Source organism: Protomyctophum parallelum (genome assembly GCF_964188405.1).
Source record: "Protomyctophum parallelum genome assembly, chromosome: 9".
Lineage (NCBI taxonomy): Eukaryota > Metazoa > Chordata > Actinopteri > Myctophiformes > Myctophidae > Protomyctophum > Protomyctophum parallelum.
Genome location: NC_139706.1, coordinates 41,280,571 through 41,303,532, shown reverse-complemented (window position 1 = coordinate 41,303,532; position 22,962 = coordinate 41,280,571). Strand labels below are relative to the sequence as shown.

Genomic DNA, 22,962 nt, shown 5'->3' with positions numbered 1-22,962 from the left:
GGCTTAAATAGTTAACCTGTTCCTTATTTTGCCGGGGAACCCCTGGAATCCCCTTGAGGACCCCTGGAGGTACGCTGTGAGGACTGATGCTGTATCACACACCATAACGCCTGGTCCTACTTCTTGTCACAGTGGAACAGAGTGGAGGTGATGAACGGAGAGCTGATCATCCGCGACGTGCGGCAGGAGGACTCGGGAATGTATCAGTGTGTGGCAGAGAATAAGTACGGCGCAATCTATTCCAGCGCTGAACTGAAGGTTTTAGGTATGTTCATACATCCATTCCAACTCTGAACAGTATGTTTGTTCATTCATTCAGATCGTGTTGCTCTGGGAATATTGTCAGATATACCTCGAACAGATTTATTTCTAATATTGTGATTGTAAATAGTGTACGTGGTAATGGTTGAAGATAAAGTCAGAAGTTTATTTTCATCCAAAGTGTCAATTCTAATTCAGTGTGAGCTCATGGCTCTATATTTGACTTTGCACTTTAAACGTCCAGGTTGAAATAGAGCTGTGTTAAGGCTAAGTGTGACATTTATTTTTGGTAATAAATTGAGAGGGGCACCTTATTCTCCCTTCTACTACTCACTTTGCAAAGCAGGAGGATGCTGACAAGAGTATTGGCATTGTGTGTATGTTATAGTGGCTAAGAGGCACAGGTGATTGATATGCAAGGCGGGAGAAGGCCAAGCCGCACAATGCGACTGATGATTGGCAATCAATGGTCCCTGATTTAAGCCAAACTGTGGTGTGCATGAATAAAACAAGGCGTCCTCATGGCGTATTCAGCACGGTGCCTGCATAGATCATGTGGAGGAGAACCTAAACCAGTGTGGTCATTAATTCAAAGTCAATCGAAACCTAGTCATGGCATGGCATGAGTGGAAAAATACCACTGCTTCTGAGAGAAACACCCATGTTATCACCACTGCTTCTGAAAGGAACAATCAACACTTGTTGTACACACTCTTAGGACAGTAGAGAATTGACCATTTAAGTGTGTTGTACATTCGACCAAAGTGGAGGCAAAATTCGTACCAAGGTGCAAAGTACCAACGTCTTAAGCATGCTATTCACCAGCTTGGTTACAATTGTAAACTGCTTGTGTTTATATTAGGAAGCCTCTGTAATGTCCATAAATTATTTGGGGAGGCCTGCAGATTGCAGCAATGCCCAAGCCAAGAGCTAATATGGTTTTGGCTAAATTCTGTGCAGTGTCTGTGATGATTGGCAGTCGCCACCATAGATATAAGAAAGCTAGATGGCTCACCCACGCTGCTGGCCAATGAGAGCGACGTTGCTACGTGGCGGCCATTTTACAGAGGGGCAGCATAACATTGTGTCTATGGGCATAATTTTTAAATAACCATAACTTGCTTAATTTTCAACCGATTTTCGCCACACATGAAGGAGACTATGCTTCCTCTATCTGTGATCTCTATCCCAAGTTTGTGTATGTACTATTGTTTCTTGTTGAATGTGAAAATAAATAGAGATGTATCATCTGAACTAAAAGACAAGTCAAATTATTTGGTTGCGCTCAGGTGTTGCAGATCTACAAGCGACACGTTGCGTCTGCTATTTTCAGCATGCAACCAACAAGTGTAATATCAGCCATTACGACACCATCAAGGCCCGCCAAAATACATTTTTGTCGACAAAATAATCTACATTTAGTCGACAAAACATAGACATAGACTAAAACATTTCAGATTAATTTCAGAACTAAAATATGACTAAATTAAATTGTATTCAAAAGACTATGAAAGTGGGCCTTGATCCATATAAGGTTGGGAACGACTTCAGTATATCTGATAGTGGCCAGAGGGATATTTGTTTTCCCCAGCCTAGCTTTTCAAATGAGGCACTTTGTTTAATTCCACAAGGATTGAGTGAAACATAAAACCCCTGCTAACGTTTTAAATGAGAAAAAGGGGTTGCGCATCAGCAATGGCTTTCAGTGGAGTGCCAAACCCAAATCAAGTATACATCAAAAAATAGGAAGTAAAAATTCCAAAAAGGTAGCACATCCAAAAATTAAACAAGCGGGGGACAAGGTACTCACATTTCCATTTCTTTATTGGCAAACACCAAAAAGTTACGCTAACGCGTTTCGGCTATGCAGCCTTCATCAGAGCATTCACATCAAGTGAATTCAAGTCAATTTATACAAAAGGGTCAGAGTTCACCTACAGCTGAAATCTCAAGTTAATCAACAGGGTCCAATCACAAACTGCTTCGAATAAACATTTTGAGGCAGTTACACATCCAGGCATTAAAGCCAATCTTAACCCAGAAAGCATTTTAAGCTATAGTCATCATTCAGTCCATTGGGTGTCATAGTATTGAGTGTGTATATCCACTGCATTTCTCTTTGGGCTAGTCTCTTTAGAATATCACCCCCTCTGCTGGGCATCTCGATTCTCTCAATCCCACAGGATTTTAATGAAGAAGGTGAACCATGGTTTGCTTCAGCATAATGTTTTGCAATGGCATAATCCATATTTCCTGTACGGATTGCAGTTTTGTGTTCTGATATTCTCTGTTTGAGGGGTCGTTTAGTTTGCCCTACGTATGCCAGACCACAAGGGCATAGTAACATGTAAATCACATGTGTCGATTTGCAATTAATGAATTGACGAATAGGAATTTTCTTTCCAGTGTGGGGATGATTGAGTGATTTCTTGTCTGATGTGTTGTTGCAGCAGGCACACATGCCACATCTGTACATTCCAGTTGTTGTCAGCCATGTGGTCTTTTTCTGAACCATATTTTTGTACATGACTGTGCCTTTGATTATGGGTGCCCTCCTGAATGCAATAAGGGGTTGGGATTTACAAAGGTCCTTCAATGTTGGCTCTGCTTGGAGCACATGTATGCCAGTGCCTGTTGAGTATTTGTTTGATTTGTGAAGCACAGTGGTTAAATTCAGTAGAGAAACAAGCCCGACTTGGATTTTTAGTTTTTGGTGGATTGGATAGAAGTTCTGGACGGGAGGCGTTATTAGAACATTGTATGGCTTTCTGAATATATTTTGAGGAATAGCCTCTGTCTTTAAAACGAGTACTCATAATGGTTTGTTTGGAGTGAAAATCATCAAGATTTGAACAGTTGCGTTTTAGCCTCAAAAATTGACCTACAGGAATGTTGTCCTTAAGGTGTCTTGGATGGTTACTGGTAGCATGCAAAATTGAGTTGCGTTCCATGTCTTTTCTGAAAATAGATGTGTGAATCATTCCAGTTTCATCCTTGGATATGGTTAAATCCAAATAGTTAATTTTGACCATGCTTTGTTCACAAGTTAATTTCAGGAAACTTGAGCTGTTGAGATATGATACAAAGTCTATTAGTTCAGTCTGTGTCCCATCCCAAAATAACAGGATATCATCAATGTATCGTTTGTATAGTTTAATTTTTGAATAGTAGGGGTTATTATTAGGGTCATTGATAACATTTTGCTAACGTTTGTTCTTGACATGTTGGAGAAGGAGAGAATGTCTGCACACTGTTGAGTAGCTCCCACTGGAAATGTTATTTATTAAAGGATGACAACGTTTCGACCCCTTATGGGTCTTCGTCAGGTACGTCATACCTCTCCTGTACGTATCTTTTTGTTCAGCACCTGAACGTTTTTTTTAGAGTGCGTACTTTCCTTTGGATTCCGTGTTCCGTGTTCCCAGCTCAAAGTATCTCTGCCCAGATGACATTATTCTGAAGTGACAATTTTTGGGGGGTGATCATCGGTGTCATGTGCCATGAGCTATAGGCGCGTGATTGGCTCTGTCATTCATGTCAACAGAGTTTGGGTGTGGGACAATGACTTTGAAGGAATATAATGTGTGTTTTTTTGGAGATGGCTCGAATTATGCTTTGTGTGGAGTAACAAGAGGTGGTGGGAAACGGCAAACTCTCTGAACTTGCAGATAAATTGTAGTATTTGCTTTGTGTACGGATAGAAGTGATGTGTTGTTGATCAAAATTGCCTTTATTGTCCAAAGTTGAGTCTGATGTATCTGAAGTTGTCAACCTATTCTACTTGAATTTTAAAATACAGTAGTGTTCAGCTTCACAAGAACCCTGTCATATAAGCTGAACGATCCGTTTGAATGGCAAGGCAGTTTGTATTCTGCATAGCACATTTCAACAACAAGGCAATTTAATGTGCTTTACACAGAACATCAAGCACAGGAAACACAATTATACAATGAAATTAGTATGAATAAAACAAAAGAACGAACCAAATAACAGACAGTTACAAGGCGGAAGAGAAATCAAAGGAATCAAAGGCAGCAGCAAACTGAAAGGTCTTTAGTTGAGTGTTTTTGAAGAAATAAAAGTGGCAGCAGACGTGCATTGATTACAGAAGGAGTTGTTTATTCCGCCCCTCTCCCTCCCTACGTACTGTAGGTTGCTCCACAATTGTTCACACAATACTTTGTTCCACAATGACACACTTCAGTCGAAGACATTGTACTTCTGGGGTAATCAACAGCTGCCCAGGACGTCTCACAGGCTGGGTTGTTGCAACCTTTTCATTTTTATTACTGTTAAGCAGCGTCTTAATTAGATGAACGACAAACATAGCGTTATGTAATTGTGTGTGTGCGTGTGCGTGTGTGTGTGCGTGTGCGTGTGCGTATGCGCGTGTCTGTGGTGTGCGTGCGTGCGTTTAATTTATTTATTTGTGTTTTCTTGTTTTGTTGCTGGTTATTGCATGGCGTTGCGCTATTGTTTCGACATTCATAACATAATGGTATAAGGTCAAAGACTTGGAAAATGTGTAATATCATTGCGTTCAGTGGAAATTATCATCTGGACCTGTAACTCAATTTTTACATAGTTTTCAATTAATGTTTAATTAACCACTTGAACCCTACTGTATATACTTTGTTGACTGGAGTCCCTTAGGGCTCTATTCTACGACCCTGCCTTTTATTCAAAATTCTTCACAGATTTATCACATAAATGCAACACGTTGTAGATTTGGAATATTAACCGAATATTCACCCCAGGATATCGGCGTTATGGTTCATAAACGATTTTCTCCCTGTCAGCTCCAATTATTGGGACATATCCGTTTGCCTTGAGGACAACTTGATTCACTGTCTCTGTTGCGTACTCTTTCTCTGAAGGGCAGTTCATGGCATTTTCAAGCCAGCAGAAAACAATTTGTATCCCACCCCCCCACCCCACTAAATCCAGTATTATATAATCTGCAGTATGTCATTCTATGCAGTAAGTACTGACATATTACATATAGGCCTATATGTTCTAAGGGTTTTATTAATGATTATACAGTACAACCACAGCATTCAAAAAAAGTAATAATAATAATAAAAAACTAACATAGGCCCAGGCCGTAGCGTAACGGTCTGGGCACCGGACTGGTAATCCAGTCGCAGTGTGCCGCGGGTTCGACTCCCGAGCCCGACACGGCCTTTACTGCATGTCATCCCCCCATCTCTCTCCCGTTTCCTGTCAGCCTACTGTCTGTCCCTTAAAAAATCAATAAAAGGCGTAAGCCGCAAAAAAATATCTTAAAAAAAAAAAAAAAACTAACATACAACAGGGTGCCTACACACTGCGTGTTTGGCTCCCTCCCTAAGAACTGATTTCAAAATACTACTGTTGCTCTATAAACTTTAAATGATTTATTGCCAAGAAATACATTTCTGATCTTGTACGATATCATGAACGCTCCAGACCTCTTGGGTCATCTGGGAAAAGGCCTGCTTTCTGTCCCTAACCCAAAGTAAATGTGGGGAAGCAGCATTTAGTTCGCATGCACCACATACAGTATCTGGAACTAACTCCCAGAAAACTGCCGGTCTGCTGCCACTCTTATTTCTTTTAAAACACTCAACTAAAGCCCTTTCTATTTGCCACTGCCTTTGATTGAGTTACTTTTCTTTTTCTCATTGTCTCCACCAGCCTAGGGGGAGAGTATGTTTTTCCTTCCGTCCGTCCGTTATCAGCTAATCTCCGGCACCGTTGGCCCGATCCATGCCAAACTTTGCACACACACTCCCTGCCCCAAATATTCCTCAACGGCCTGTTATAGCGCCACCAGGAGGCCACAACCTGCCCTGGCGGAGACCTGTGCCGATTGGCACTTTATCTAGTTTATTTTCTATTCTGCACTGTAACTAATTTTACTTCCTAATTAGGGGTGCACGATTATGAAATTAAGACGAAACGATATCCGATCTCCGATTATTTTCAAGGTCATATCTGCCGATACCGATTCTGATATTATACGGATCATGCTTAGAAATACAGAAAACAGCGACAGAGCCATTGACGGTCAATTATTATTGCATCATCAATATCTGTGATCGATCCGATACCGATATGGCATTTTTATGGACGATATGGCCGATGTCGATATGCTAACGATAATATTGTGTAGTGTGTTTCCATTACGATAATAACGATAATATTGTGTAGTGTTTCCATTACGATAATAACGATAATATTGTGTAGTGTTTCCATTACGATAATAACGATAATATTGTGTAGTGTTTCCATTACGATAATAACGATAATATTGTGTAGTGTGTTTCCATTATGATAATAACGATAATATTGTGTAGTGTGTTTCCATTATGATAATAACGATAATATTGTGTAGTGTGTTTCCATTGCTTGATGTTTCCTGTAAAGCACGTTGAACTGCCTTGTTGTGGAAATTTGCTATACACATAATAAAACAGCTTTGCTTGCCTTGCCTTGCCCTAAATGAAAGTAAACAAAAAATGTTGATTTGTTGATGTCCGAGAAGCCCCAGATTGAAATGAGGGTTGACACGGGGATGCACGGTCACCTCCCCTGTCGCTATTTGGACGCGGGTGACGGATGGTCTGGTAACCGTATCTGTCCCTGTCGGGCGTTCTTTTCCCAGTGACCTGTGTCCTTTTCAAGATGTCCACAAGCAAACACCATCAGGACAGATTACGTGGCTAATATCACCCGGCACATGAGCGATCGCTCCAGGCAAGACCAGGGCACCGGCAACCCCCCCCCCCCCCCCATGCTTTGATACCCCGCCCCCTGCTCCATGGCCTCTGGGGGGTGGGGGGTGGGAAGGAAGGAGTGAGTGAGTGTATTTTGGGGCAGTGGAAGAAGTACTCGTAGATATTTTACATACCGGCATGTAAAACTAGTGGTGTATAGTAGCTAAGTACTAAGGCTACTCATTTTTTTCATTATTATTTTTTTCTTCATTGTTGGAGTATTTCCACTTCAGAGTACTTTTACATCTACTCCACTACATCTCAACAGCAAATATTGTACTTTTACTTTTACTTAAATCTATGAAAACATTAGTTACTGGTTACTTTGTAGATTATTATTATTATTACAAAGGACACTAACCACAGCCCTGTATATATTTCTGGCATTTGAAAATAGCAGATCTACTTCCCACCCGGTCTCTTAGGTCTGCCTCCTCCATCAATCTGAAAGTCCTTCCAGCCCGTCTGTCCACCATGCTGTCAAGAACCTTCAGCCGCTCTGCCCCTGATATTAGACACTCTTTTTCCAAACCCATCCGGTTTAGGCAGGCATGTGGCTGACCTCTCCAGACATTGGCCTGTCTTACCAGACTTTAGATAGCTATGGTGGTTATCACTGACGCCAGATTACTCCGTGGTGGGAAATAAGTAGCATGGTACAATACAAGGGACAGAATGACAGCTTGGCAAACTAATATTGTTTATGCCGTTTGCTTTGCTTGAATAATTGATTGAACATGTACGCCGTAATATGATTTGATTTGATTGTTCTAAATTAAGTGGTTGTGCTGTTACTGTAATTATAGTAAATTAATGCTATTATACTAAAAAGGATAAAGATGAAGGGAAAAGACACCTTTTTACAGTACAATAATACAATTTAAAGTTTACAAATAGATTACATTACATTACATTAGTCAGTGCTGCAGATCAAACGGCAGTGACAAATTAAGAACTTTGTGGAAAATGTATCAAGTCTCTGAGACAGAGGCAGGCGTGGCGTTGCCATGGGCGGGTTTTTGTCGAGACAGACGTATAGTTTAGAATCATACATGCGCTGCAAGCTGTACTTTAGTTTTTGCTTTTGCTTTTAACTGTGTTTTGTATTAGTTGTTTTTAAACCTGTTGTACGGCGAACTTCAGTGCCCTGAAAGGCGCCTTATAAATAAAAAGTATTATTATTAGTATTAATGTTATTCTCTAGGCCCAGGCCGTAGCGTAACGGTCTGGGCACCGGACTGGTAATCCAGTCGCAGTGTGCCGCGGGTTCGACTCCCGGACCCGACACGGCCTTTACTGCATGTCATCCCCCCATCTCTCTCCCGTTTCCTGTCAGCCTACTGTCTGTCCCTTCAAAAATAAATCAATACAAAAAAGGCGTAAGCCGCAAAAAAATATCTAAAAAAATAAATAAATAAATAAAAATATTATTCTCTATATTTATGTACAGTACTTGTAGGTTTGCGGTGGTGTTGTGTTGGGGGGAGGGGGGCGGCAAAAAGAGGAAAACCCTGCCACCAGCCTGGTGACCGGCACTTTCCCGTTTTAATAACGAATGAACAAATCAAATACGCACGCACACACACACACACACACACACATGCAGGCACGCACGCACACACACATGCACGCACACGCACACGAACGCACATGCCACAGAGAAAGCAGCTCTGTTTCCTGTCGGTGCTCATCATGTCCAGAGGGAGCGCAGCATGCCACTCTGAGACATCGGGGTCACAGGGCTTACATGCAGGGCTGCTGGGCCTGGCCTGTAGCGAGGAGACGGGATTGAATTGTCATCATGTGTAATGTCACCTACAAAACCCACCCGCTCCACAGTTGACTAATGGTTGTTGACAGAGCCCTGCAGCCTCCATACAGTATACATATACAGCCTCAATGCAGCAACGTGCTGATTGCGCTTCAAGATTTGACTGCATTACAGTGTGTTTACACAAAGACATTGTTAACAGTGTTACATGAATACCTGCTCGTTTCTTCACTAGCCTATATAACCTCCTGGCTCTGTCTGGTTAAAGCTTGTGTAAAGATTATTATTTTTTTGTTTTCACCATCTCTCTTTGTTGAAAAAAAAGAAGCCCAATCCAAAGATAGCCTGATGATGATTATTATATATTTTTTACTTTAAGAGAGCTTCAAAATAAGCGCATGGAGTTACTATTCAATTATAGTTGGACTGGTCCTGTCATTTTCATTATTTATGACATGCTGTACTCTACGTGGTGACATTGATTATGACAGACTAGCTTCACCATGCAACGCGACATTGTGATCTAAGTCTAGCCAACACCAACTGAGATGCTTTACAATGAAATGCGTGATCCTCACATTTCACATGTATATTTTATAACGTGATTGATGACACGTTAATACTACCACAATTAAACAACAGTGATTTCCAATTAAATAAACAACAATGATTTACAATTTAATAATTAAACATGACACTTGCAATGATTGTTTTTGTTTTTAATTTGGCCGTATGATTAATGAGCAAGTCATCAGATGTGCAAGTCCTTTGCCTCCAGCCTCCAGCCAGTGATTATTTTTAAATACAACAGCTGAAGCAGGGGAGGACAGATTATTGTTTCTCATCCAATCTTTAAACAGGATAACTCGTAGAAGCCACACATGTACTAATATGCAGTGTATGAAATAGTGCAAACAAAAGATAAACGTAAGATAAGATTGGATGAAGTAACATGAGATAAGATTCGTAGCTTGGCCATTGCCAAAGAGAATCCTGACATCATTTTGAATTGAAGAATTCCTAATATCACCTCTGTTGGGTGGAAACCTCATTATGTTTCCAGCTTGTAGGTCTGCTACTTTCAATGTTTGTTGCTGCCGTAGTATGATCATGTATGGCATTAATAATAAAAAAGGAGATATGAAATTTCTTGAATCACCATACAGTATGTCAACATTTAATTTTCATTATTTAAGAAAACAATGTTGCACAAAAGTAGTAAAAATAACGGCTCTACAAGTGCACTACGCATCACGATGCATTGTGAGCTTAAATTGGTTAATTCTGTCTGTTGGTACGGTTTTATAAACGTTTAACCAAACCATACAAAAAAAATAAGAGCTTATGACTATATACGGTAATAACTACATCGAATCCATTGGAACACAGGTGTTTATTTCCTCCCAAAAGTAATGGTTTTGATCATACAACATTTTCCACCCGAGAGCTGTAACAGGCAATTGTATGGCATTATAATGCAGTGCTGTGTTGTGCTTGTTCCTCCCAGCATCGGCACCTGTCTTCTATCCCAATCCTGTGCGGGTCATTGCCACGCTGGGGAAAGACGTGGCCCTAGAATGCAGGCCAAGAGCATCACCCAAACCCCACGTCACATGGCGCAGAGCGGACAGGAGGATCCAGCCCAGTAAACGGTAAAGCCACGCTCAGATGTCCTAATGTGTTACGTCTAGTGGTTAAGGTGTGTCCCTCTCAGCCGTCCTACTGTATGTCTCTCTTTACTGTGTCCTTATCAGCTGTCCTACTGTATGTCTGTCTTTACTGTGTCCTTATCAGCTGTCCTACTGTGTGTGTCTCCTTTGCTGTCTCCCTCTCAGCTGTCCTACTGTACAGTATGTCTCTCCTTTGCTGTCTCCCTCTCAGCTGTCCTACTGTAGTATGTCTCTCCTTTGCTGTCTCCCTCTCAGCTGTCCTACTGTGTGTCTCTCCTTTGCTGTCTCCCTCTCAGCTGTCCTACTGTAGTATGTCTCTCCTTTGCTGTCTCCCTCTCAGCTGTCCTACTGTAGTATGTCTCTCCTTTGCTGTCTCCCTCTCAGCTGTCCTACTGTACAGTATGTCTCTCCTTTGCTGTCTCCCTCTCAGCTGTCCTACTGTAGTATGTCTCTCCTTTGCTGTCTCCCTCTCAGCTGTCCTACTGTGTGTCTCTCCTTTGCTGTCTCCCTCTCAGCTGTCCTACTGTAGTATGTCTCTCCTTTGCTGTCTCCCTCTCAGCTGTCCTACTGTAGTATGTCTCTCCTTTGCTGTCTCCCTCTCAGCTGTCCTACTGTACAGTATGTCTCTCCTTTGCTGTCTCCCTCTCAGCTGTCCTACTGTAGTATGTCTCTCCTTTGCTGTCTCCCTCTCAGCTGTCCTACTGTGTGTCTCTCCTTTGCTGTCTCCCTCTCAGCTGTCCTACTGTAGTATGTCTCTCCTTTGCTGTCTCACTCTCAGCTGTCCTACTCCCTCCTCCACTGTGTTGCAGTGGAAATCCGTGTCATATAGTCTCAGAAAGAAATACTCAGAAACAAGGAATGCACGGAACAATATCTTGACTTAAATCACACAAAACGATATAAAACATCAATGATTTGTAAACAAGGATACACAAAACAATATCTTTAAAACATGAAGTAGGCTATTTGTAAACCAGTAAGATGCCTGAGGGCGAGAAGTGCGTGCCCTGGCCATTATATGGAGCGTGTCTTGTGTGTACATGGTTTGATCTGTCTCACCTACACTCTCCCTCTCAGCTTTCCTGCTATCAGTCTCTGTACTGACTATCATCTTCCTCTGTGGCGGTATAGTGTTATGAACACAAAACGGGTGCAGCTCATTAAAGGTGTTTGTGCTGCTGGGACTTTTTCACATTCTCTGTGGTAAAACATATGACACAGTATTGTGTTGTTAATGATGTGACACCAGTCTGTGCTGTGACTGTCTCCAACTAGACCAGAGGTTTTCAACTGGTGGTCCGTGGACCACTTGTGGTCCGTGAAGGTATTGAATGTGGTCCCTGGCCATGCATTTAGTATGTTTTTTATCGACCACTAGTTGGGAAAATAACTAGTTAATTAAGTGACCTGGTGATGTATGATGACATCAATGTCAGTTACTGGGAAGTCGGATGTCAAGAAATTCCACAGAAAGGGAGTTTGAATTTCACCCAACTCAACAGTGGTCCCCAGGTTGATTCTTAGTCAGGGTGGTGGTCCCCAGGTTGATTATTAGTCAGCGTAGTGGTCCCTGGTTCATAATCAGTTGAAAACCCCTGAACTAGACAAAAGCAAGAAGTCAATCATGTTTGATAGGATAACTTTTTGTTGTTGTGGGTTGTGTTGTGTGTGGGTTTTAACTTTTATTGTCTTTTATTGAAGCATTTCCATTTCCCTCTGTGGTCAGAGTTAGAAATAGCTTCTATTCGTTTTATTATCATAAGTAAAACATGTCCTCTTTCCTGGTGTCCAGAATAGAACATGATTATGGGAAGAAGATAATTTCCCCCCGCATAAAATATGCATGAAGTCTCCGTACCTCGAGATTGGGTTTCCACCGCTGTGGTTTAGGTAAACTCTGCTTTTATTGGTCTATCCAGTGATTTTCAATCCTTTTCATATCGAGGCCCATTATGTATTCAGCATTTGAGCCACGGACCACCATTCAATGAGGTTTATAGTCTCTCAAGACCCAACACGTAGAATATATTGTTATCGTTGGATAAGATTTTGTCCATGCTGTATTGATGTTACCATAAGGAGAGATTACAGGAAAATGTTAAATAGCAATACTTCTACATTCTCTAATTGTGTAAACTTCTTTTAAATTAAGTAAGGCAGATGTTTAACAATAATGTAACTCTTGAGAGCGTAAAATGAAACCAAATGAACCTGTAAGGGTCCATTAATTTTACACTCTCAAGAGTTAAAGATCTATTAGCTCTGGTCCATAGCCTTACTGCTTCTATGATTCTGCGCTGCAGTAAGGCTATGCTACTTTTGTTTTTAAATCTCACATGGAAATCAGACCAGCCTCTCCATCTCAAGAACGTTTGACCTACTCACCAATACAAAGACGGGTTGTGTCATTAGAAGTCCCCCACCACACGTATAAACGGTACTTTTTGGCCAGAAAGGGAAAATATTCTCTATGAGGCAATTCTCTGGGCAATATCGGTGGAGGGTGCATGGGAGTAACTAAAAGTATTTTTGGCCAAAAAGTACCGTTTATAAGTGTGGTGGGGGGCTCCTACTATGGAAAGTAGGCTTTCTAATGACACAACCCGCCTTTGTTTTGGTGAGTAGCAAAAACGTTATTTACGCTAAAGAGGAGAGGCTGGTCTGATTTCAATGTGAGATTTAAAAACGAAAGTAGCAGGGCAGAATCATAGAAGCAGTAAGGCTATGGACCAGAGCTAAAGATCTATAAGGGTCCGTTTGGTTACCAACTCTCCATCATTTAGCTGGGGAACACCTGGAACCCCCCCAAGGACCACTGGTGGTCCCCGGACCAATGGTCTATACTGGTTCTCAACCGTTTCTGGATGAGGGCACACTTGAAAATCATGAAAGCGTCTGGCCAATTTCTTTTGGGTTCCACTTTCAATACCCCCAAAAGTAGGCACGTGCACACATATACATCAAAGGGGGCCTCAGCCACTGCCCTTTTACCCGTCTGTAGAACAACTGTCCTTTCCAGACCACAAATGCAGCATTTACTATGGTGAAAGAAATGCAAATGGCATTCCTTTCCATGCCATATACCGTAAGGCAGCGTTCAGTAGAATTGCTGTTTTCCGAAGTCTGCAGAACTTGAACACAGCATTTTGGGTTGAACTAATTTGTTTCGAAATCCATGTCGTACACCGCATCTCTAGTAGATAAAGAGTGCTCATGGGTTTGTGCCCCGAAAATAGCTGATCTACAAGCTCTCAACATGTCGCAGCGTGACAGGTTGTGAGCTTGTAGATCTGCCTCTCTAACACTCTCTGCATGTCCCTGCATAAAAGCAGGGTCCCGGCCATAGAGTATATATATCTATAGAGAAGACACCCGAGTTCTCCTCCCATCCACTTGCATTGAGTTGCTCAAAAGCGCATGAGGCGGATTCACTCCTCCTTCCGGGTAGGAACAGAGTGCATTCTGGGACGGATTGCAATGGTGAGTGGCCCCAAACACATGAACGCGCTGCCGTTGAACGCGCACGAGCGTCGTCCGTCGTGAACGTGTACGATGATAGTCAACGGACAGCGCGTTCATTGTGTTTGGGGCCAGGCTGCAATACCTTCATTCGGCCACTATGTCCATTTCGCCTCAAGATTTCCTCTGGGTGCCTTCTCTATAAATATATATACTCTAAGTTCCCGGCCCACATGCTGAGCACCGCCATGCTTTCATTGGCCCGGGTATACCTGCAGCACATCACATCAGAGGAGCTGTTTACATGTCTTAACAAGCCTCCGTTTCATTTGCTGTAACTGAAATGAAAGTGTCACCCGCTCAAATCAAAAACACCTCTCCGGGGAGGGCTCCCTCTCCTCGACCCCCCCGACTCCTCGGGAACGGTGACAATTTTCCGCCCGGCGATTGCATTTTTGTAATTCGCCATGCAGTTTGAGGCGGCATCATTTTATGAGAAACATCTCCTCGCTCGGGGGAGGGGAGTGGCGGGGAGGGATGGGGGATGCCACGAGGGGCTCGAAGCGCCGCCGTGCCGCATCAATCAGTCTGAGCGACGGGCGCTGAAATTATCAGTCAGTGGCGAGCATTTCCAAGCATCCTGCCGAGGGAGCGAGTACCTTTTCTTTATCAGCCAAGACTCAGCGACGCATTCCATGTGCGCCGAACAGCATCACAGCCTGTTTGTGATCTACACAAGCGGACCCCTCTCTCTCTCCCCTTAACAAGATGCCTAACGGCATAATACCGACACCAATACGGCAATACCACATGATTGGATACATGGGGGTTCCGCGCATTTCATTTGAACGTTGGAAACCTTCCAAAATTATCTAACCTATTTCATTCTCCCATTTACTGCAATGTGCAGGGTTTGATTTGCTGGTGGGGGTGGGTCAACACCTGGCCTCTGCTTTTGATAGATCTACAAGTTCACATTATGTCGCTATGTAAACTTATTTCAGCGATATTTTGCTATTTGTATACGGTTCTCCTTATTCTGAGTGGAAAATTAGCCAAAAATAGCAGATGTACAGGCACACCAGCCCTCGCGCTGCAAGGCATTGTGAGCTTGTAGATCGTCTATTTTCGGCTAAATAAACAATCTATTTTCGAGAAGCTAATGTGTGACTGGGGGGTCATTTCTGAACGCACCAAGTATCGCGAGACTTCCCACCGTTTCCTGTATGGCAGCCAAATATCGCGATACTTCGGAGCCAGAAACGATACCTGCTGCTGTTTAGATCCTCAGATAAAATGATATACTATGTGCACTCTGTGCACATCGAAAAGTAAGTGATTAGAAAACAACCTGTTACAAAAGGTCTCAATTGTTCATGAATAATGTTTTTTATGAGCTGGTCCAGCCGGCTCCATTCACTGCCATGTATTCATTGCACTTCCTGTGTAAGTTTAGTGTCCATGAAAGTGTCCATGAAAGTGTCATGGCGCAGCCCAGTCAGGTGACCACTTCACTTCCTTCTCAGAGCTTCCTTGCCCCCCCGAGAGGACATAGGGCCTTAGTCCTACTCATCCTCCCAGCCAACACTCTCCACTGACGGGTAGTTACCCCCCCTCCAGGAAGGATGATATAGGGCCATGAGTGTCTATTTCAAACAAAGTGTTTTTTGGTCATATTTTGACAGGAGGAATTAGACCCCCCTGTATTAGGATGTTTATATTCATTCATCAGCCAACACTCCCCACTGACAGGACCTATAGGGCCTTAGTTGTATAGGGTCGTATAGACGTATAGTAGGGCCTTAGTCCTACTCCTCCTCCCAGCCAACACTCCCCACTGACAGGTATAGTTACTAGTTACCCCCCCCCCCCCCCCCAGGAAGGATGATATTGATTGAAACCTTTATTTATTCTCGAAAGAGCAATTGAGGTTCTCCCTCATTTTCAATGCTGACGAGATTACATTACATACATTATATAAAACAATTTAAAGACATGCAGGTTATAAACACAAACAAATCTTCATGTAAGGCAAAGACATATTATATAGACAATGAGACAAACATAAAAACAGTTACATATTGAGGTAGGGAGGTTTTCAGATATACTTCTGGTGCATGGAAGGACTAGTCTCTGTGGGTTGTCTCCTGTCCGGGCCCCTCCTACGTCTCACCAGACAGATACAGTAGATGCCCACCCGGAAATTGAACCAGGGACTCGGTGTCAAGCATTATTTAGAGCCCATGTGATATGTGACCTAAGCACTCACTCAGCTATTGTGTTTTTAAATGGCGGAAGTACATACTTAAGACTTTGAGGCACTTTTTTAGACTACCTGAGTGTATCCATTTTCCATATATGCGTACAAATATTGTACTTTTTAGTCCACTACAGTTACCGGTATGTAAATGCTTTAGTTACGAGTGACTTCGTAGATATCAATTATTATTGCAAAACACAGGCTACATGAACCGTTTAAGCACAATTTAGGTTTTATAATTCAGCTAAATGGATTCATTTAGTTGATGCCAATACTTTTGTACTTTTACTAAAAAAAAAAAGAAATAAGTCAAATTGAGTGGCATAGTATCCCACTAGCTAAATAAATCCACAGCACGTCCATGGCCACGGCACTCACTTTGGGTTTACGTTTTTTAGTAGCCTACTTCTTCCACCACTGTTTATACACTAATGCTATCTGTTTGGAAGTTTGCAAACCCCTGCATTATACATTATATCTCAAATCAAGCATTCTCAAGTAAGTATACGTTCTATCCCGCAGAGCCTTGAGATTATTATTTTGCTTATTTTTACTGCTCCAGAATCCACAAACATCTCTGATTTCAATCTGCTAATCTTTAATTGGGTTTTGGGAGCTGTTAACACCCATATCATGTTGTTTTCACGGCTTTGCTGAATAGCGGAGCTTTCCCTGGCCAGGTTAGATAAACCAAGTACAATACAGTACTTGAATAAAATGCAAGTAGTTACTTCCCACCACTACCAAATCCGTGTAAATTTTGTCGACCGGAAATGTGTTGTCCCAATCAACCCTGGCTGTACCAAACAGGCCATGGTCGTGTGCGCTCAGGTCTTGACCAGGGTGAACTCTTCAAGGATTATCTGACATCATCAGCTCTTTGTGGACAGAGAGCAGCTCAATGATGTGAAGACGAACATGGGCTGGAATCCAAACAGGCTTCAGGTTTATCTGCCATTGACAGCTGTGGAGACTTAACCCATTCTGACCTCAGATCAGATTCATACGAGGTTTCCGCCGGACACACACTGGTCTGATGAACCCATTCTGACCTGAGATCAGATTCTAAAAATGTCAGTCGATTTTTCAAAAAATAGCAGACCTACAAGCTCGTATCGCGCCACTCGGTGGCGCGATATGAGCTTGTAGATCTGCTATTTTTCAATAGCTAAAGCATAACATGATGCCAACACCAAAATGGGTGCCCGGTCAAAATGGGTTAATGAAGGTTTTTAATGAACATGGATTTCCACTAATGTTCAGGGCTTTTGTCTCTTAAACAGAGAGTATTAATCCTATTAGACTGAAAGCACGCACACAGGCTGGCTCGATTCAAACCTTAAAAGCATAATTTTGTTTTTGTTGTTGTTGCAATTTGCTAATGTCATTGTATTTTTAATAGAGTATAGGATATTTTTATTTTTATTTGAGTATAGGATATTTAATACTAAATGCTAAATACAGTTTGGGAGATATGAGGTGGAAACCTCATATCTCCTAAACTTTTACTTTTCAGGATTCAAAAAGTAGCAGATCTGCATGTTCAAAACACGCCGCTTCGCACTGACGCAATATTGCGGATCTGCTTTTGTGTGACGCTGTAGTATGATCAAGTAGGTCATTAATTTACACAAAAATACAACAAAAAGTTGGAGCTAAGAGGTTTCTGCCTCACAGGGGCGATTTAGTACAGTGACCAATTTGCATATTTTTAATAGGCCTACCCAGAACTAGAGCTGGGTAAAAAAAATACTTAAATTAATATCACAATAATTTCATATTAATGAATGATTTTAAAAGAATAGTGACATTAGCCGATCTACAAGCTCACAACGTGTCGCATCGGAATTTTCGCTATTTTTGTATGCCACCATTGTACAACAAAGTATGAGACAGGATCAGTCTGCAATCAGACTAATCGATTTAGTCGGTTATTTAAAAACATCTACAGGATTTATTTTATGTTGATTTATTGCTATTAGAAAAAAATCTATCAATTATCTGATTAGCATACAGTACATGAGCCATATTAAGTCTGTTATTGGTTCTAAATATCAGTTTTTTGTTGACTGAAACTATGACGAAAAATGTTTGTCAAATATTTCAGATGACTAAAACTAATTGATTAAATATAAATTTGCTGTCAAAATCAACTCTGGTTTCCATATACCGTATTTTCAGTTAGTTGTACTCAGAAGTTTCTATCATGTGTCCTCTCTGCTTCGGTGTCCTTGGTTGTCAGATCTGGAACGCTCCTTCCCCTAATTTGAAAAATGTCTCTCGACTGCAGCCTGCCTGCGCCTCAACCGCATACGCGCGGCGAGAGCTTTTGTCACGCTTTCATGACTCTCTGCCTGCCAATTTCAATCACCTTGTCTGTAGTGGCAGAGCTTAATGCTGTAACTATACCAACCCCCCAACAATGAGTCCAATTAAAACACCAACTCATGCCATCAATCACATTGTTTGGTTTTTGTGAAGAAATCACATAACATCTAATATCATTTAATGAAAAGAAAAGGAGAAAATAAATCACACCCGGTGTGAAGTAAGCAGTAGCTATCTGATGAGTTTATTTAATTGAGCTATATAGAGCAGTGTTTCTTAAAGTGGAGTCCGGGGACCCCCATGGGCCATTTGGGGGATTTCAAGGGGTCCCCAACAAAAGTAGTTAATGTAGCATCACAAGCAATTTAACCACTTTATCCATTTTATGTTACTTACTTCCTTAGGCCTATATCGCTCCCAGTGGAGCATAGGCCATCGACAACTCTTCTCCATCCAACACAGCTTTGGACTGTTTTTTGTGATTGTGTTACAAGAGAGCCTGGTCATCGTTAAAGTCGAGGTCATCCAATTGTTTCCATTTATAAGTTGGCTATTCAAAAATAGCAGATCTGGCCCAGGCCGTAGCGTAACGGTCTGGGCACCGGACTGGTGATCCAGTCGCGGTGTGCCGCGGGTTCGACTCCCGGACCCGACACGGCCTTTACCGCATGTCATCCCCCCATCTCTCTCCCGTTTCCTGTCAGCCTACTTTCTATCCCTTAAAAAAATCAATAAAGGCGTAAGCCGCAAAAACAAAAATCTTAAAAAAAAAAAAAATAAAAAAAATAGCAGATCTATAAACTTACAACGTGTCACTTTGTGCTGTGCTGCAAGCTTGTATATGAGCTAATTTTGAAAAAAAATTAATTTCTTTAACATAAATCTACTTTTCTGGGGGTGCCTGGCACAACACCTTTTCAGACAGGGGTTTGGCAGCCAAATATATATATCAATTGGGGGTCCAGCCCCATGAAGAAGATCGAAACGGCAGGCTGCTGCTATAGTGTATATGCCTGTGTATATGTGCGTGCATTCATATTTGGTGCACATGTGTCCATGCACACGTGATGCTGGCCAGAGTATGTTTAAGTGGTGCGTGTGTGAGTGCCACGCTGTGCCTTGCTGTTGGATATGTGTTCTATTCAGTTTGAGGTGTCCGTGCTACATGAAGACACATCATGTACATGCATACGCACACTCACTTGTTGAGTCGCTTGTTGAAGCGGCTGACACGGCTTAATAATAATACATTTGTAAATATCCATCCGACTTTCTGCAGCCTAGCTCAAATAGGATGAGGATGATGTTATGATGATGAGGATGATAAAACTAGGAAACGAAGAATGTCACTGTGATCATAAATATTAATGTATTGAAGTATTACATTAATGACATTGGGAGGAATAATCTCCCTTCACGATAGTGGAAGTTCACTCCCTCCGAATCTCACTGCTCACGGAGCTGCGTAACAGAATGGAGTCACGTTCTGTTTGTCGTTTGGTGTCAAATCCTTTGTTCTTGATCCACCCCGACAGACCTTGGGAGTGTAATATCACGGGGCTGGCAATCATTCGACAGGGGCAAGGGTGCCCGTCTTGCGAATGCAAAGGCATGCCCGGGTGCTTATCTTGGCTTTATTAGATTTGTATTACCTTGACGTTACCCTTTGCGCTTCTCAAAGAGTACAGCTGCATGATATGGTTGCATTAATTTGACAGGTTTTAATATGTATGCTTTTCATTGAGTATATCAGTTTTAAGGGTTCGACAAATGGTACAGGAGGATAACTTTGCTTTGATTGTTTTATTTTGATACATAGTCATTTTATGTGAAAATTTTATTAATTTATTGAATTCCCATTGAGTGCAGTGTTGTGGTTCAGTGGCTATTCCCTTTTCCCCAAAAAAAGCCTGTTCCAAAGAATCATGTTGCTGTTGTGCAGAAACCTCCTATCTCCATATTTAATAATAATTAATGCCCTACTTGATCATACTACAGCGTCACGCAAAAGCAGTAGCAGATCCACAAGCTTGAAACGACCTTGCAGATTTTCCAGATATGCCTCGTGCGGCCATTAGTGATTTTAGTGCTCAGAATGGGATAAAGCATGATGTTGGGAAAACATTAATTTGAAGTCGCGCTAATCATATAAAAAGTCCAATTGGCAGAACACTGTCACCACCAATGGAGGACAATCACTTCCGGGTCATTCGGCCGGATAACGTGTCTTCTCTCTGCTTATGTCGTTAATTCTGTTGGCACTGGCCTCACGTTACCGCCTGTGGTAATGGGAGGGATTGTGTTCATTTGAATCCTGAAAAGTAACACAGTGAACACAGTGAGACGACAGAGACCATAATAGTTTTTGAACTTTATTCAAATATATTTGGAACAACAATACTGACTGATACTTTCCCCTCTCCCTCAAAAACCCCTTAATTGCCTTTTGCCGCTGAAGAGACAGTTGTAAATGCAAATTATGTCCTTGCCTGTCTTGTCTGGTTAAATAAAACATAAAATACTGATGAATTGTTTATGCTTAACATCAGCACTTGAATGAGCGGGACTCATTATTTAGCTTTTTGTTGCAGTCGGGCAGAAACCTCTTATCTCTATATTCTGACTTTTATTTCCTTGTTTTCCCCATAAATTAGAGCCCTACAATTGATCATACTACAGCGTCACTCAAAAGTAGCAGATCGAGCTTGAGCTTGTCAATCTGCTACTTTTGCTCAAAAAATAATCCAGAAAAGTAACAGTTTTGGACATAAGAGGTTTCCACCCGACAGAGACGTTTTGGTAAACACTTGTCCCGTCCTTAACTTAATCCTCATCATCACTAATTGCATCTGTGTTTTAATCCCTTTTGAGTGGGGTTTATTCAGTCCTATCTGTAGATGTCTTTCTTTAATCCATCTCCATTGTCAATTGATTCTGTATAGATTGGAAACGGCATGCGTCTATCCACTTGACCCTTTGGTCCTTTTCAAATTACCTTGGTGAAGGTTACCACCAATGAATGAAACCCAGTCGTTATGCTTTGATGATTCCAAAGACTATAGAAATGGGACTAATGCCTCCCTCGTTGTCACTCCGCATCGACGGTTGTATCGGGGCAAAGCCCAGCGTCATACTAGGGGTCTGCAAGCCTTTTTAGTGACATTTATTCATTTTCTTGATGCTGACTATGTCAACATTAAGTTTAATTATTAACACCACAAGATTAAATATTTCCAAATTATTTTGATTGTCCATAGGCTATACACAACAACCATTATTTTTTTCTTGCTTGTGAGGGGAATTATTTTAATTAGAGACTAAGACTAAACTTTTTTTAATATTTAATTATTTAAATTATTGGCACACTTATGCCAGTGTGCCAATAATCATCCTCCCCCGTGCCTAAGGTTGCCTACACCAACTAGCGTCATGACCAGGGGGTGTTATTATGGCTGGGGGATGTATTTGAACTGCTAGATGGCTCGGCAAGGCTTACAGATTTAGATTATTATACTATAAACTCACAACTTGTTTCAATCTTCAATGACCTGGTCTGTAGCTCAGAGGAGGGCTGTGGACAATTCAGAAACCTGCCTATTTCATTTCAAACAAGATTTCAAACGTATTTCATTTCTTATCAACGTGAGAACAATGGCTTCTATTATAGCATTCTAACGTTCCAGGAATAAATAGAAAGCCTGCCCTTGGATTCCCCCGTGGATGATGTCACTGGTACACACGTTTCTGAACTGTCCACAGCCCTCCTCTGAGACACAGACTGAGTAGGGAAGAAAATAAACGGTACCATAATAATGCTGAGGATCACACACATGAAGATAGGAGTATTTCTTCCACCACTGGTTACTCCAGAACACAGCTTTGATGTATTGCTCGTGTTACAGTGGACTGGGGTGTAACTCGCCCCGTGGCATTTCCAACAAACATCCTTGTTGATGTACTACATGCACACTCTCCTCTACGACGCACGCATGCACGCACACGTGTGTCGTCACACACACACACACACACACACACACACACACACACACACACACACACACACACACACACACACACACACACACACACACACACACACACAAATTGTACCAGCCACGCCTGAGCTCACACAAACTCACACTTCAGTTGCTCATACACATTTTTTCTTCTCATTGCTAATATTGATTTAATTGTTTTGCCCTCCTCTCTCCAAGGATTACGCTGCTACGGAACAACACCCTCAGAATTGTGAACTCCAGCCGAGCGGACGAAGGGAATTACGTGTGCCGGGCGGAGAATAAGTTTGGCGTGGCGGAGATGACATCCATGCTGTGGGTAAAAGGTAAGTGATACCCAGAGGGTGGCTTTCGTCCCCTCCCCCCGCCGCTCCCCCCCCACACACACACACCTTTACTCGGGAGGATTTATTGCAGTCGCTCGGCCGTTCAGTGCCGC

The 22,962-nt window shown here is 42.0% G+C and overlaps 1 protein-coding gene across 1 annotated transcript in view; it reads left to right on the top strand.

Annotated features, from left to right (window-relative positions):
- The window catches only part of cntn5 (contactin 5), a 278,248-nt gene that overhangs the window by 208,397 nt on the left and 46,889 nt on the right, over positions 1-22,962 (top strand). The window contains exons 11-13 of the mRNA XM_083773470.1: positions 133-265; positions 10,298-10,442; positions 22,722-22,849. Of these exons, the coding sequence (XP_083629596.1) occupies positions 133-265; positions 10,298-10,442; positions 22,722-22,849 (406 nt within the window). The remainder of the gene's footprint in view (positions 1-132; positions 266-10,297; positions 10,443-22,721; positions 22,850-22,962) is intronic.